Source organism: Protobothrops mucrosquamatus, unplaced genomic scaffold (assembly GCF_001527695.2).
Source record: "Protobothrops mucrosquamatus isolate PMUCROS unplaced genomic scaffold, P.Mucros_1.0 scaffold_144, whole genome shotgun sequence".
Classification (NCBI taxonomy): Eukaryota; Metazoa; Chordata; class Lepidosauria; order Squamata; family Viperidae; genus Protobothrops; species Protobothrops mucrosquamatus.
In genome coordinates, this window is record NW_015386220.1 from 135,174 (window position 1) to 150,262 (window position 15,089).

At 40.4% G+C, this 15,089-nt stretch overlaps 1 protein-coding gene across 1 annotated transcript in view; it reads right to left on the reverse strand.

Moving 5' to 3' along the window:
- Positions 1–1,519: 1,519 nt before the first annotated feature.
- TENT4B (terminal nucleotidyltransferase 4B) overlaps positions 1,520–15,089 on the reverse strand; it is a 42,851-nt gene continuing 29,281 nt past the window's right edge. Inside the window, exons 6-13 of the mRNA XM_015818932.2 lie at positions 13,079–13,186; positions 10,380–10,508; positions 9,032–9,245; positions 7,680–7,806; positions 7,442–7,545; positions 4,893–5,080; positions 3,194–3,358; positions 1,520–1,891 (exon numbers count right to left, since the gene is read on the reverse strand). Of these exons, the coding sequence (XP_015674418.2) occupies positions 1,712–1,891; positions 3,194–3,358; positions 4,893–5,080; positions 7,442–7,545; positions 7,680–7,806; positions 9,032–9,245; positions 10,380–10,508; positions 13,079–13,186 (1,215 nt within the window). The 3' untranslated portion in view covers positions 1,520–1,711. The remainder of the gene's footprint in view (positions 1,892–3,193; positions 3,359–4,892; positions 5,081–7,441; positions 7,546–7,679; positions 7,807–9,031; positions 9,246–10,379; positions 10,509–13,078; positions 13,187–15,089) is intronic.

Sequence of the window (15,089 nt, forward strand, 5' to 3'; positions counted from 1 at the left end):
ACAGCACGAATTTCAATTCTGTCTTAAAATCCAAGGCCTGGCTGAGCTAGGAAACCATCTTAGGAGGCGGGAGAATTTCAGGAAGAATAAACACGGCTTGGCGCTTCTTTAGACAGCATTATCGATGCCGTCCCGTTATTGAAGACTTTTTAATTCTCTCTTAAGGGTGGATTAAAAAGTCTCTGAAAAGGGAATGAGGTAACATTCAGGTTTTTCTTAAAGAGAAAAGAACACAACAATTCAACCATTTGCATTAACAATTCTCCTTACTTTTTTTTTTTTAAAGGAAGAGCTATAAAGCTGCAAGAGAAGGGAATTTTTTCTTTTAAAAAAAATAATAAATCCAGGATAAAAGCATGCAAAAAAAAAAAAACAGCATTGGAATTACACTATCCTTCCCCAATCTGGTGCTTTTCAAAAAAATGTTGATTTACAACTCTCATTGCTCTCAGCCAGCATAAGTGTAATGAAAATTGCAGCCCCAAGGCATGTGGAAACACACCAGATGGATTTTACAAGGAAGACTTGAAAATACAGACATCAACACGTTCGTTTTTTCCTTAATGCAGCAACACATACCCCTTCCTTTAATAAAGTAACTTGGTTTCCTACTTTGAAAGCAAACAATCAATGATTTCCCATTAAATCTAACCTGGAATATCCCATCGCCTGAGTGATGATGGCACTTTTTAAAAAAAGAGTTTGTGAAAAGTTTGGGTTTTTTGTTTTCCTTCCCCAGAGTGGAATACAAGATCAGAGTTGACAACAGAATGTATTTGTATATTTTATAAACAAGCATTTGCCCTGGCATCAATCTTTTTTTTTTCTTTTTCCTTCAGAGAACCAACTTGTGCCCACAGGTCAATGTGCTATTAAATTATTTCAATGCTAAAAGGAAAAGCATCACAACGATGAGCTATGTCATTCACTACATTTGTCCGTTGTTCAGATGACAATTCAGCTTTCGGTTCTTTTGTTGATGTTGTTTTCAACTAAATGAATCATTGGGGGGGGGGGAGAGGGAGAAAAAGGAAAAGAAATTTTTCTACAATTTAAACGGTAATGTTATGTAAAAAGTATTAACAAATCCACTATTACAAATGTCAAATTTGCTATATGGTCATCTATACATACACAATAAAATGGCAAATGTTTGCAAAAATAATTTTAAAATTATCACGTGAGAATTTACTCTTTTTGAAGTTTGGGTTGCCCTCAAATTACGTATTCCCCCGGGTGTTTTTTTTTTTCTTTTTTTAAAAAATCCTTTGTTTTATTTCAGTTAATTACCAAACCTTTAAATACACTGTAATCTACCCCTAGAAGTCAGCTCCGAAGCTGACGGGATATAATTATTTTACATTCAAGCTTTTTATATCTAAACAACCCTGTTGTAGCATATGACTTATTGGATAAGCAGCCTTCTCCTCTTCCTCCTCCTCCTCCCTCCCACCCATGTTTTATTTTTTATTTTATTTTATTTTATTTTTTTTGTTTTGTTTTGTTTTTTTTGCAGTTATTCAGTCTTCATGATCGGTTTTTCGTGGCGAGCTGGAAACAAAAAACAAAAAAACTAAAATGCGTTGCTAATCAACGTTCCAACAGTCTTGAGACTCCAGACGGGACCTTGGAAGCCATTTTGTCCAAGTTCTTCTCGTAGCATGAGAGCATTGCACACAGGGGAACAAGTCCAACCGTCAAGAGAGGAAAACTATCTACATAAGTCTGAAAGCACAGCGTCCCTCTTGTGTTTCCTTTTTTTCCCGTGGTAAAATTGTTGTGGCTTAGTGCCCTGGTACTGTTTGTTCGTCACCAAGGTACCGTGGCTGGAATTTCCTGGACCTTGGAGGCTTTTGTTGGAAGAAGTGCGGAAGAGCCTCATGGACCCGTGCTGTGGGATAGAAGAGAGGAGAGAAAGGAAAGGTGAAGACCAGCAGCTGTTCCACAACAAGAGTATAAAATAATGTAAGGGAGCCGGTTGGATCTAGTGGTGAAGGCATTAGCTAGAAACTGGGAGACGGTGAGTTCTAGTCCTGCCTTAGGCATGAAAAGCTGGTTGGTTGACTTTGGGCCTATCACCAGGAGACTGGGAATTCTAGTCCTGCCTTAGGCATGAAAGCTGGCTGGTTGACTTTGGGCCAATCACCAGGAGATTGGGAGTTCTAGTCCCATTTTAGGCATGAAAGCTGACTGGGTGACTTTGGACTAATTGCCAGGAGACGGTGAGTTCTAATCCTGCCTTAGGCATGAAAGCTGGCTGGTTGACTTTGGGCCAATCACCAGGAGATTGGGAGTTCTAGTCCCATTTTAGGCATGAAAGCTGACTGGGTGACTTTGGACCAATTGCCAGGAGACGGTGAGTTCTAATCCTGCCTTAGGCATGAAAGCTGGCTGGTTGACTTTGGGCCAATCACCAGGAGACTGGGAGTTCTAGTCCCATTTTAGGCATGAAAGCTGACTGGGTGACTTTGGACCAATTGCCAGGAGACGGTGAGTTCTAGTCCTGCCTTAGGCATGAAAGCTGGCTGGTTGACTTTGGGCCAATCACCAGGAGACTGGGAGTTCTAGTCCCATTTTAGGTGTGAAAGCTGGCTGGATGACTTTGACCAATCACCAGGAGCTCCAGTCCTGCCTTAGGCATGAAAGCTGGCTGGTTGATTCAGGGCCAATCACCAGGAGACTGGGAATTCTAGTCCCATTTTAGGCGTGAAAGGTGACTGGGTGACTTTGGACCAATCGCCAGGAGACGGTGAGTTCTAGTCCTGCCTTCGGCATGAAAGCTGGCTGGGAGACAACCGCTCTCTTTCAGCCCAACGGACTTACTTAATTAAATGTCTATGCTGCCCATTTCCCTCTGCAAAGTGACTTTTATCTTTACAAGGCTGTCTTGGGGAGGAGGAAGGAGTACTGGGTATGTTCACCACCTTGAGATGCTTATAAAGTAAGAAAGGCGGGATTAAAAAGAAATCTAATCAAATGAATTTACGTTAAAAGAGTGACATGACCAACGCTCAGTCCTGCATTTCTACTTATTGGCAAGGGCATGGCCGTTATTCCCAGACTGTGTTTAAGCTCAATATTCTGCCTCTGTCTCTGCCCTTAACCTATTTCTAGGGCGAGGAGAGAATCACAGCCCCGCGTGGGCGTCAGACATTTTGAGGGGAACCGAGATTGAGCTCAGGGCCATACCGACCTGGGACTTATTTGTCACATTGGATGCGTTCACGGTTTGGCCATTTGGCATTCTGCCGCTCAGCTGAGAGGACCCGAGGGAGATCTCCTGAGATGCTAGTCTGTTTGCCGAAGTCTGGCAGGAGCCCAGCTGTTTTGAGGTTTTGCACGGGGTGCCGTCCGACTCCTGTGGAGAAAGGAGCGGAAGGATGACTCCGCCCGTTTCAGCACCTTCAAAAACTACATGCAAATACGAGAATTCTGTCGAAATACAGGTGGGCCCTTGACTTGTGACTTTAGTGGAATTTCCTGCAGTTTCCATCGTTAAGTCACGACAGTCGTAAGTTGAAGCACTCAAGTGAATTTGCCTGATTTTACTCTCTTTTTTTTTGCGGCGGTCATGAAGCAAATCAATATATCAATGTAAATCACATCACGTTGACTATGGAAGGCTGTGACCAGAAATACAGGTGAGGTGGTTGCCAAGTATCCAACATGTGGACATGTAACTATTGTGTGTCGCTCTGTATGTGTTTTGTGCAACCCCTGGAACTCCAGAAGTGGATCATAAGTAACTCTTGGGGGAAACTCTGAATGATCACTAAGGGGCCAGTCACTAAGTGAGGACTATCTTTAAGTGGCTGGATACGTTCTCCCTTCTGTTCTGACAGACCAACTTTATAGCCCAGGATTGCTTCTAAATTATATTTTATAATCTTCATATCTTCACTACTACACTAGAGATCTGCATGGCTAAACAATGCGACAGGGTTTTCTGGATAGAATTCCAAAATTTGCAGCCCTGTGAAGGGCGGGTTCTGGATTGCTTTTTCCTCATCTGCTCAGGATTCACTAAGGAGGTCTTGTGTTTTATTTTAAGCAGATAATAATAATAATAATAATAATAATAATAATAATAATAATAATAATAATAATAATAATACAGTTGGAAGGAACCTTGGAGGTCATCTAGTCCAACCCCCTGCTCAGGCAGGAAACCCTATACCAGTTCGGACAAATGGCTGTCCAGTCTCTTCTTAAAAACTTCCAGTGTTGGAGCATTCACAACTTCTGGAGGCAGGTTGTTCCACTGGTTAATTGTTCTCACTGTCAGGAAATTCCTCCTTAGTTCCAGGTTGCTTCTCTCCTTGATTAGTTTCCATCCGTTGTTTCTTGCCCTGCCTTCAGGAAATGTTTTGGAGAATAGCTTCACTCCCTCTTCTTGGGGCAGCCCCTCAAATATTGAAACACTGCTATTATGTCACCCCTGGTCCTTCTTTTCTTTAGACTAGCCTTATTTGCTTGTATGCAAGGGTGAAAAGGCTAATTCTTATATCAGTGGGTTAAGCTGAGGTATGACTTTGAAATCTGCTATATTTTTTCAGCTCTAATGAATGCCTGGCTTTTTTAGAAGTGGCAGGAAGGATATATGTTTAATTTGTACCATATATATTCCATTGCACGGAAAATTATGTGTAGGAAACCAACACCCTGCTATCATGTCACTCCTAGTCCTTCTCTTCATTAAACTAGACATACCCAATGTTTCTCAACCTGGGGCAATTCTTAAGACATGTGGACTTCAAATCCCAGAATTCCTCAGCCGGAGTGCTGGGAGTCGAAGTCTTAAAAGTTGCAAGTCTGAGAATCTTTGTTCTCAGGCTTTTAGAAGCAACAGTGTGGGTAATTCGATCTGAATTTGATCAGGACGTGATACTTACTACGTCGCTGGAGCTGGAGAGGGTGGATGAGGATGATGAGAAGGGACCTGATGAAGAATTTGATGAATGTTTGCTTGGGGTCTCTGAAGTTTTACTTCTCAGTTTTCCTAGGGACTGGTTCTCTTCGGAAAGGTTGTTGTTATATTTGTCCAGCTGTTGATTATCCACTATTAATGCCACTCCATTACCTGGTACCAAAGAGGAGAGGAGAATAAGCACCGTTTCACAATAAAGGAGCTTTGTTATCATGATAAAATGACTTTGGGAAATGAGGTTATTTCTGCAGCCCAGAAATAACACCATGTCCCCAGATATTGTTGGGTTAGAATTATAGTAATCCTTGATTTACAACCATTTATTTAGCGGCTGTTCAAAGTTACAAAGAGGCTGTGGAAATAAAAAAAGAGACTTGTGACAGGGTCTTCACACTTACGACTGCTGCAAAGTCCCTGTGGCCCCATCACTGTGATCCAGGCCCTCGGCAACTGTCATACGTTTGTGAAGGTCCCAGCATCCCGCGGTCACGTGATCAACATTTGCAACTTTCCCAGCCAGCTTCCAGCAAAGTGGCAGGCAAATTGCAGTCACATGATGTCTCACTTAATAGCCGGTGATTCACTTAATGTCCACAGTGAAATCAGTCATAAAATTGGGTATGGTCATAGGATTTCTCACTTAGCAACCACAACACAATTTTCTGGTCCCTATTGTGGCATAAGTCAAGGACTACCAATATTACTATTTCCTTAGAAGTGATTTTCCAATAAATCAAATAAATATTTCTCAAAGAGTCACAGGAAGGTACCCAGATACTGGATCTAGTTTACCTTGATTCTTTTTTGCCATTTCCCTTCCCCACTCCATGCTGTATTAATTACACAACAAATCTGGCGACAATATGAACGGAGGTAAGGAAAGCCAATGGAAAAGTTTAAATTACTGGAAAAACTTGAAAGCAGGCAAGGTACAAGAGAAATAATTCAGAATGTGTTAATTATTATTTTTTTTTTTAAGTTTCCAGAGGGGAAAAAAATGATGGCCTATTTAAAGCAAAACTTTTTTCAGTTCTCCGAAGAATTTGCAGAAATTTCTGTTCAGCGCCATTTAAGGAATTCCCGCTAGGCAAGTGGAACAGAAATGAAGTTTTTAGGAAATGAATTTGTCCACTCAACGTAAAGAGGGTGTTTCGCAAAGTCAGCTTAACGAGGATGTTTTGTAACAGTCTAAGAATGGCCAGACTCTGCTGAAAGTTATTTGCCTTGATGTGTGCTGTTTAAATCAGCAACTCTTCTCCATAAATATCTCCATAAATATTCAGCTATGCGGAAAGGTATCTGTGTTTCTCCGGTTAATGAAAAATTATCTTTGAACTTTGTAATTCTTCTTTCCTCCTACGTGAAGAATTAGCCTTCTGGTCAAACCTATAAACCTAGCCTGCAAACATCTGGCTTTTCTTTATTGGTGCTTTGTTTACTCAGAAGTACTCTATCATATCTAAATGGCTGTCATAAATTATTTCAAACTGTGATTTTCTGGATCCATGAATTCTAAGGAATTGACATCACTGTTCTTCCATCCAAATATATATTTCCAGCCCAACAGAGTCCGATAGAGTGTAACTTTTTTTTTTAAATCTTCCTTTGGAGGAAAACAATGCTAAAGCTTAATAAAAAAAATAGTTTCTTGAGTTTATTTTCATGTAGTGAAAGCATTGCATGAGAAGTGGCTTGTGCAGTGATGAATGGAGCTATTTCCAAATAGGCCCATAAATTCAATTTTAATGCTTTATTGCTTGAGCCATTCGGGATCCAGCTGTTTTCTCAATCTACTGCTCTCTCCATGCCAATCCCGCTTAATGCTGGTTAGAATATTTGGAATAACTTAGCAATAGGCCAATGGCTTCTGATTCCTCTTTTATTATTACAGAATTATTTTACTACTTGTCAGCATAAGGTTACTGCCAGGCAAACCTTTTTGCAGATTTAGCTGTTGTTATTCTATGGTTCTTTATGTTGATCAGTAGCTGGTTTTAAAAATCAAAACCTTTTAATTGCAGACTCAATTAAATACCTGAAAGTCTATTTTCCAGATTTTATTACCTGTTCTCGACTTACAACTGGTTGCTCAGCAAACATTTGAGTTCCAATTGACCTATGTGACTTCAAATGTTCGCTAAGCAACCAGGTGTAAGTCAAGGACTAACTCTACTAATCCCAGATTTGAAGTTCTGACAGTTGAGCTATCCCGTCACCGTACTTAGGGTGCCCGGCAACCCCAGGCCCATTTATGGCCATCTGCAGGATCCCACAGTCATGGGAACATGTTTTTGCAATGGTTTTGCCAAAAAAACCCCAGGTATTTCTGGGTTTTTTTTTTGGCAAAACTGGTCCCTAGCGAACCATGGGTTTGCTTAGCAACCGTTGTGCCATTGTGGGTCACTTATGTGACCAACCTGCTTTACAACCGTCATAGGCAAGCTGCGTTAGTCGTATCTCAAGGACTCTTTGTATCCTTGCAATATTGCTGCGCGGACTTCTAAAGTCTCTTACCATTGCATGACGTCTCGACGTTATTCTGTATCCCCCACTGCTTGGATATCCACTCTCTGTAGGTCACCACTTCCTGCGTAACTCGGATAATTCTTCCTAATATGCTGCAACATTTAAAGACAAAATTTATATATATATATATATAAATACACACACATACAGATTACTGGATTGGAAGGTGGGGGAAAAAGAAAGAGATCAGTAACGCCTCTGGCTGAAACACCAAATGTTTGTTTACCTTTCGCTTTCGTTATTGGGATAACATTTAGCTATCGGTGAGACTGCATGGCTCAGAACGACGTAGGCATAATCGAAGGCCTGCTTAACTTGCATGGCGCCATACGAACTTCTTCCAACATCATTGCCTTTTTTTTTTTTAAAGAGCAATAGAAAAAAACAGCAGTTAGGAAAAAAGTAGTCAGAAGTTAGAAACGGGGGAAAAAAAATCCTATTATAACCATCCTAAGTATGTTTATTTCTTAGCCTTGTTCAGAAGCCTTTAACCAGGGGTCTTCAAACTGGGCTCTTTTATGACTTGCAGACTTCAACTCCCAGAATTCTTTAGCTAGGCCCTAGCTAAAGAATTCTGGGAGTTGAAGTCCGCAAGTCATAAAAGGGCCAAATTTGAAGACCCCCGCCTTTAACCATTTCTGCTATTCTTCCAAATTAGAAACAAAGCTACAGTCATATGGCTATAGTTGCAGCTAGTCCTTGACATGACATAATGGAGCCTGCCCGTTATGATCCCATGTTGTGACAGTTGTTAAAATGGGTCCGTCACATGATCATTTTATAGTTGCCAAAAAGACTCCCCTAGAAGTTGCTGGCAGCAACTCCCAGCATCCTGGGCCACTGGTGATGTGTTCTGTAGCCAATCACCATCTGGGGATCCACCCGGGAAGGGCGGGGCTAATTCAACAGGTAATCCACATCTATCAGTGCCAGAGATCCAACTTTCTAAAAGAGTCGAGTATAATTATAAAACGCAGGAGATGCCTTGGCAAACCTCATTTGGGTGACTTTAGAGTGCTCTCCAGGAGATGGTTTGAAAATTTCATTTATAGAAGAATGTTATAGCCAGATTATTCATTGGGCCTGTCTCTGGGATCAGGAGATTCTCCTGTGGCTTCCAATCACTCATCAGGCTTTGGGATTCAAAGTGCTGGCAAAAATATTTAAAATGTGTCCGGGTTCAGAAGCCTGATCTTTAGCGGATCATCTTTTTCCAAATAAGCTTTCTCATTCAAGTAGAGGCAGCAGATCAGGGCTACAAAACTCCAGGCAAAGACTAGATAGCAGCGAAGACCTACAGGAATAGAGACCCAGGCCCTTCCCTGTCATCTAATCCCATTTTATTTTATTTATTTTAATATGAAATTTATTTGCTGCCCATCTCATACCCAATGACTCTGGGCGGCTTACAACATAATCTTTAAGTCTATTAAACTGGCTGTATGCCCCAAATCATGCCATCATATTAGTCAATCATGAATAAATCAAGCCACAAGGAAAATATCGGAGAAAGGTGGAATCAGGAGTGAAACATTAATATTTCACTGTATGTCAAAATCTAACCCAAAACCCCAATACCTGGTTGCAGTGGATCTTCAATATACAACATGGATGGTCTGTAACCATCTAGCATATTCTTCTGAACTTCATCCTTGGCTACGTAGGAACCCCCATCCTTGATTCGGATCCCTGTTTTCAGGTAGTTGAAATGACGGCCGTATAGTTCAAAAAATTCTATTAAAAGGACGCCGTAATTGGCATTGGGGGTGCAGGCGTCCCCCCTGGGATGTAGCTGTGGAAACAAGCAAAAGGGGTTGAGAAAACCCAACTTCAATTTTCTGGACCATCCCATTCAAAAAACATACAAAGAATGGCTGCGTGACTTGGGTTTGGCTAGTCTAAAGAAAAGAAGAAATAGTGGAGACATGATAGCAGTCTTCCAGTATTTGAGGGGCTGCCAAAAGACAGAGGGGGCCAGGTTGTTCACCAAAGCACCAGAGGGAAGGACGAGAAACAATGGTTGGAAACTGATCAAGGAGAGAAGCAACCTGGAATTAAGGAGAAACTTTCTGACAGTGAGGACAATCAACCAGTGGAACAGCTTGCCCCCAGAAATCGTGGGCGCTCCATCACTGAAGATTTTTAAGAAGAGACTGGACATTCACCTGTCTGAGACAGTGTAGGTTCTCCTACTTGAGCAGGGGGCTGGACTAGACGACCTCCAAGTTCCCTTCCAGCTGTATTCTATTCTATTCTATTCTATTCTATTCTATTCTATTCTATTCTATTCTATTCTATTCTATTCTATTCTATTCTATTCCTTGTTCTGTATTCTATTCTATTCTGTTCTGTTCTATTCTAGCTCTTATTCTATTCTAGCTCCTATTCTATTCCAGTTTCTATTCTATTCTATTCTATTCTATTCTATTCTATTTCTATTCTATTCTAACAGCTGAACGAAATCCGTGAAAAGAAAGCCTAGCCAGTGAAGAACGAGAATCCTGCACCATAAAAAGCATTTTCCAACCTCCTAGACAGGATACGTCCCACCCTCAATATAGCAATCCAGTAACTTCAAATGCTTTCAAGCCTATCTCTGCAAAATTCCTGATGGGACCCCTCTTTGTGCTCAGCTGGCAGCAGCAGCATCTGTAGCTGCCGTTCTGCGTAACTCCATCAAACTAATTCTACAACTCTATGATAGGGCTTTACACATCATGCTACACTTTTGTCATTTCTTTATTTCCCGCCTGTATTATTTTTACAAATAACTCAAGAGAGTGAACATATCCAACACGCCTTTCTCCTCCAACTGATTTTTTTTTTTTAAAAAAAAGTTTTGAATTCTGTACCATTATGAGCAGTAAGGGATATGGAACCATTGGGACACATATTCATGAACCGTCAGAAAAGAATTTTGACTTACTTGGAGGAAGCTGACAGCCATTAAAAAAAGACTGTAAGATCCAATTCCACCTGTGAATACTTCATTGAGGTCTCTTTGCAATAAGAACTGTTTCAATACTAAAACTAAATATGGCAATACAGGATATTTCTGCAAAAAAGAAAAAGAAGATGGAAATTAATTTTTTACTTCTTGTGTGTCGTCCGGTTAGAACAGTGTTTCTTAACCTCGGCCCCTTTAAGATGGGCGGACTTCAACTCCTAGAATTCCGTGGAATTCAAAGCAGAGTAACTACAGATTAGATAAGACAGGGCAACTTCATTGCAAAGTTTTTTTCTTTGACATATCTATCTATATACAGGTTGAATCGGTAAAATGTTCTCTGCCCTTCTGCCATAAAATTCTGATAATTCTAATAATTCGCCTGCAGCTCCAGGAACAAACAGTTACTGCCAAGATTAAAACAATTGGTATGCAGCATTGAAGGCCAAACTTTGCTTGCCTTTAAAAATGAAACAGAATTTGGATATGGAAATACATTTTTTAGGGAACAGGAAGGGGGAAAAAAAAATAAAGGAGAATATTTGTAGCACAGGGTTGACATGTGGGGTCCTTGGTGCCTCGTTGAGCTTGCTTGTTTTCTTGCAGATGTTTCGTGGGGGGAGGGGGGGGAAGAATCCCAAATTCTAATTTTAAAACTGTTGTGCTCTCTAGTGGATATGATGAAAAATGACAAGCATTGCTAGAGGCCTGCGCTCTGAATTATTATTTTTTTCCCTCTCTGAAATTTTCAACTGTGCCCTTTGTGAGAAGACCTGCACACCACCCCTGATGTTTTTCTTTTTCTCTATGCATATTGCAGGAGCCTGATTTATCATCTTGGTGCTCCGAAAAGGGGACCCCTTTGGTTCAACTATCTCCACTGTGAGGTCTTTGGTGGTCTCTGAGCTTGTTTGTTTTTCTTGCAGACAGCTGGTTTGAAAGAGGGATCAAAGAGGCCATCTATGTCAAAATTGAACAGCCCTCTCTCAACAGAGGGGGAGGGACACGACATCATCTATCTCCAGTCTACAGTAGTGGCCAAAATTGTGGAAACCTTTTGGGAAAAGTGTATTTTTGAGGTTTGGTGGCTAATAACACCACTTTTGTTTTGAAGCAGTACTATAAAATTATATATCAATGGAAAGATAATTTAATCAAGAATGTAATGCAACATAGATTGTTCAATTATCTGTACTGTATTCTATTATAGCCAAATAACCAGAAAAAGGAAGCACAACTTGCTTAGGTTGGTATCAGGTAGCTTTCCTTCATCTGATTGTAGCCAATGAGCGTGAGTGTTTAGGGAGCCAATCGGGTGTCATCTTGTTTTGGCCATGAGCCAATCAGATCACAGTAGGATTCAGTTATTGATGTCCTGTTTTGAAGCTGAGAGGAGGACATTTGTCAGTGTGTTGTGTGATCCTATCAAGTTGGTTGGGTTTTTTTGTGTTCTTTCATTTAGTGAGCTTGTAAAACGTAATAAAATTAAAGTAATGGTGCAAAGAGTTGACTGGTTGCCCAGAAAGCGATGTAAAATAGTATTATTAAGTGAACAAGGCTACAGTTATAAAGAAATTAGAAGAAAAATGGGTGGAAACTTAACCAAAGGTGGCATTTCTACTGTACACTTTTCCCAAAAGGTTTCCACAATTTTGGCCACTACTGTACAACACCATCCTTTCAGCAGTTCCAAGAAGGCTCCACACCCATTTGCACTACTCAGGTGACCCTGAGGACATAGATAAACCTCCAAGTGGCCTCAATGACTCTCTAAAAGAATACAAATGACCAGTTGTCTGCAAGGAGTATAAATCCTTCCATTCCCCAAGAGCTGAAGAAGCTTCTTGGATGAGAAGGGAAACATCTCTGAAGAAAAACAAGAAAGTCCAGTTGTTGCCTCTTGAAAAAGCATCTTTGAGACAACTATGACCTGGATGGCTGAGAATCTCTCCATAGACATATACAATATTGTATTGCTTAGCCAGAGAGGGTACAAACCGAAAGGAGATTGTGCAAAATGCCAAGTTCACTCTTCTTCCACCCCGCCCTAAAGGCCTGTTCTACAAGGAGATGTACAAGTATTAAGTTACAAATTAGTAGTTATGTTATGAGCTTAACTAGCTGGTGTGATTTGAAAGAAAGTCTATGTTGTCACTGTGAAAGCAAACACGTTGGTAGTGGTTTGTTTACAAATTGACTAAATGAGTCAAATGTCTTTAGCAGACTAATGAATGTCTACACCAGGGGTCTTCAAACTTGGCCCTTTTATGACTTGTGGACTTCAACTCCCAGAATTCCTCAGCCAGCGTACCTGGCTGGGGAATTCTGGGAGTTGAAGTCCACAAGTCATAAAGGGGCCAAGTTTGAAGACCCCTGGTCTACACCATCCCTATTGTACTTTTTCCCCCAAAAATTTTTGGGGGAAGGCGGGAAAGAGAGAAAGGGAGAACTTAAGATTTTGCTGGGATTACGTTCTGCTCATTCAACTGAGTGCAAAGGTAAGATTTAGCATTCCTTGTGGACTTTCCCACTCGAGAATAGAAACCCGATTTAATTTTTTAAAAAGTGAGACTCACAGGAAGAGAAGGCATTCTCAAAAACACGTTCACATCTATTGTTGCTTTCAATTACATTTTATAAGAAAAGAGGAACTAGGTTTACATTCTTCATCAACTGACCTTAATAAAATCTCTGATGAGATAGGCAGCCTTTACCCCATTTTGTACATTAAAGCTGATATCCACTTTTACTTCAGTATAGGAGTCTGTCAGTTTAATGATAGGAACCTGAAGAAAAAGAAAACAGCATCTTTGTCTTAATAAAAAAGAGTTTCCGATAAAGAATTGGTCTTAGTTCGGTACAAAACACCTTTAAAATTAAACCAAACAGAATTCAGGGATTTGACCTCTGCTCGCAAAGCTTAGATCCAAAGCTTTGATTTGAGGACAATTTGACTGAATCAGCTCTTCTAGCTGAACTACCAACTCAGTTCAGAATAATGAATAGAATTTTGCACCACGAGCCAATTTGAAAATTCAGCTGACTTTTATGTATATGCATACATACTTTTATACAACTAACACTTTGGACTGAATTACAGATTTAAACTTAATACTCTATCTGTTGCACAGAGACCATTAATACGAAGCTGAGAGAATTAAGATACAATTCCAAACTCAAAACATCTGCTTTTATACATAAACAGATAATAAGAGAAAACAAAACATTGCAGAACTGAACTATTCTTTATTCCAATGAAAAAAAGAGTGATGTTTCAAAAAAAAAAGAAGAAGAAAGGAGTTAAAATTTTAATTTAGCAGAAAGGACGGGTGCTTGCTGAATCCATATTTACTGATGTAATTTGCGCCACTGAAATAAATGTGCAGCTTCTCTCTTTGTATCCTTTACATTGGTTTATGCCAAATGATAAACTGAGACAAAAAAAGATGTAAAGCCATCAATTATATAATTATACACATGACATAACCTGAGGCAAATTATGTCAATTGTCAGGACAGATTCTGAAATAACAGGGATGTCCATTATTAAATGAATGAAGATTTGAACTGTGGCAGCCCTGTCAAATTGGGGGGGAGGGTGTCTATTCAACTGAAATTAACAGAATAACAAGAGTTGGAAGGGACCTTGGAGGTCTTCTAGTCCAATCCCCTGCTTAAGCAGGAGATCCTATACCATTTCAAACAAAGTACAGGTTGCACTGCAATATTGTTCAGAAATTTCACAGATTACATTTTAGGGGGAAAAATGACTATCTAGAATTTAAGTCAGAAACAGTGGAAGTATAACCACTTTAATAATGATTATAAAACAGACATCTGAAGTCTAAACCCAGCTCAGCCTGGAGCTAGCTCAGCCTGGAGCTAGCTACCTTACAAGGTAGCTCAGCCTGGAGCTCAAGCTACCTTACAAGGTTGCTGTATAGTGCAAAAATGGAGGAACGAAGAATGTCTATACCACTTGAGCTGGATATTTAATGAACAAAATATGCAATGCTCAAATGGTTTCGGATGATCTTGCTTGGGGTCTGTCAGACAGAACATACAGTGCATGAGAAACACCAACACAAAGGTATTTTTAAAATGATTTCTATTATAATGGTTTGGTAAGACCACACTTGGAATGTTGAATCCAGTTTTGGTCACCACTATATAAAAAAGATGTTGAGACTCTAGAAAGAGTGCAGAGAAGAGCAACATAGATGATCAGGGGACTGGAGGCTAAAACATACAAGGAACAGTTGCTGGAATTGGGTATGTCTAGTTTAATGAAGAGAAGGACGAGGGGGGACATGATAGCAGCCTTCCAATCTCTCAGGGGCTGCCCCAAAGAAGAGGCAGTCAAGCTATTCTCCAAAGCGCCTGAAGGCAGGACGAGAAGCAACGGATGGAAACTGATCAAGGAGAGAAGCAACCTAGAACTAAGGAGAAACTTCCTGACAGTGAGAACAATTAACCAGTGGAACAACCTGCCTCCAGAAGCGGTGAATGCTCCAACACTGGAAGTTTTTAAGAAGAGATTGGACAGCCATTTGTCTGAAATGGTATGGGGTCTCCTGTTTGAGCATGGGGTTGGAGTAGCAGACCTCTAAGGTCCCGGCTTGCAACTCTGTTATTTGCAAGGTAGACGTTCCACAGGAATTGACCAATCTGAGTTGAATCACCCCCCCCC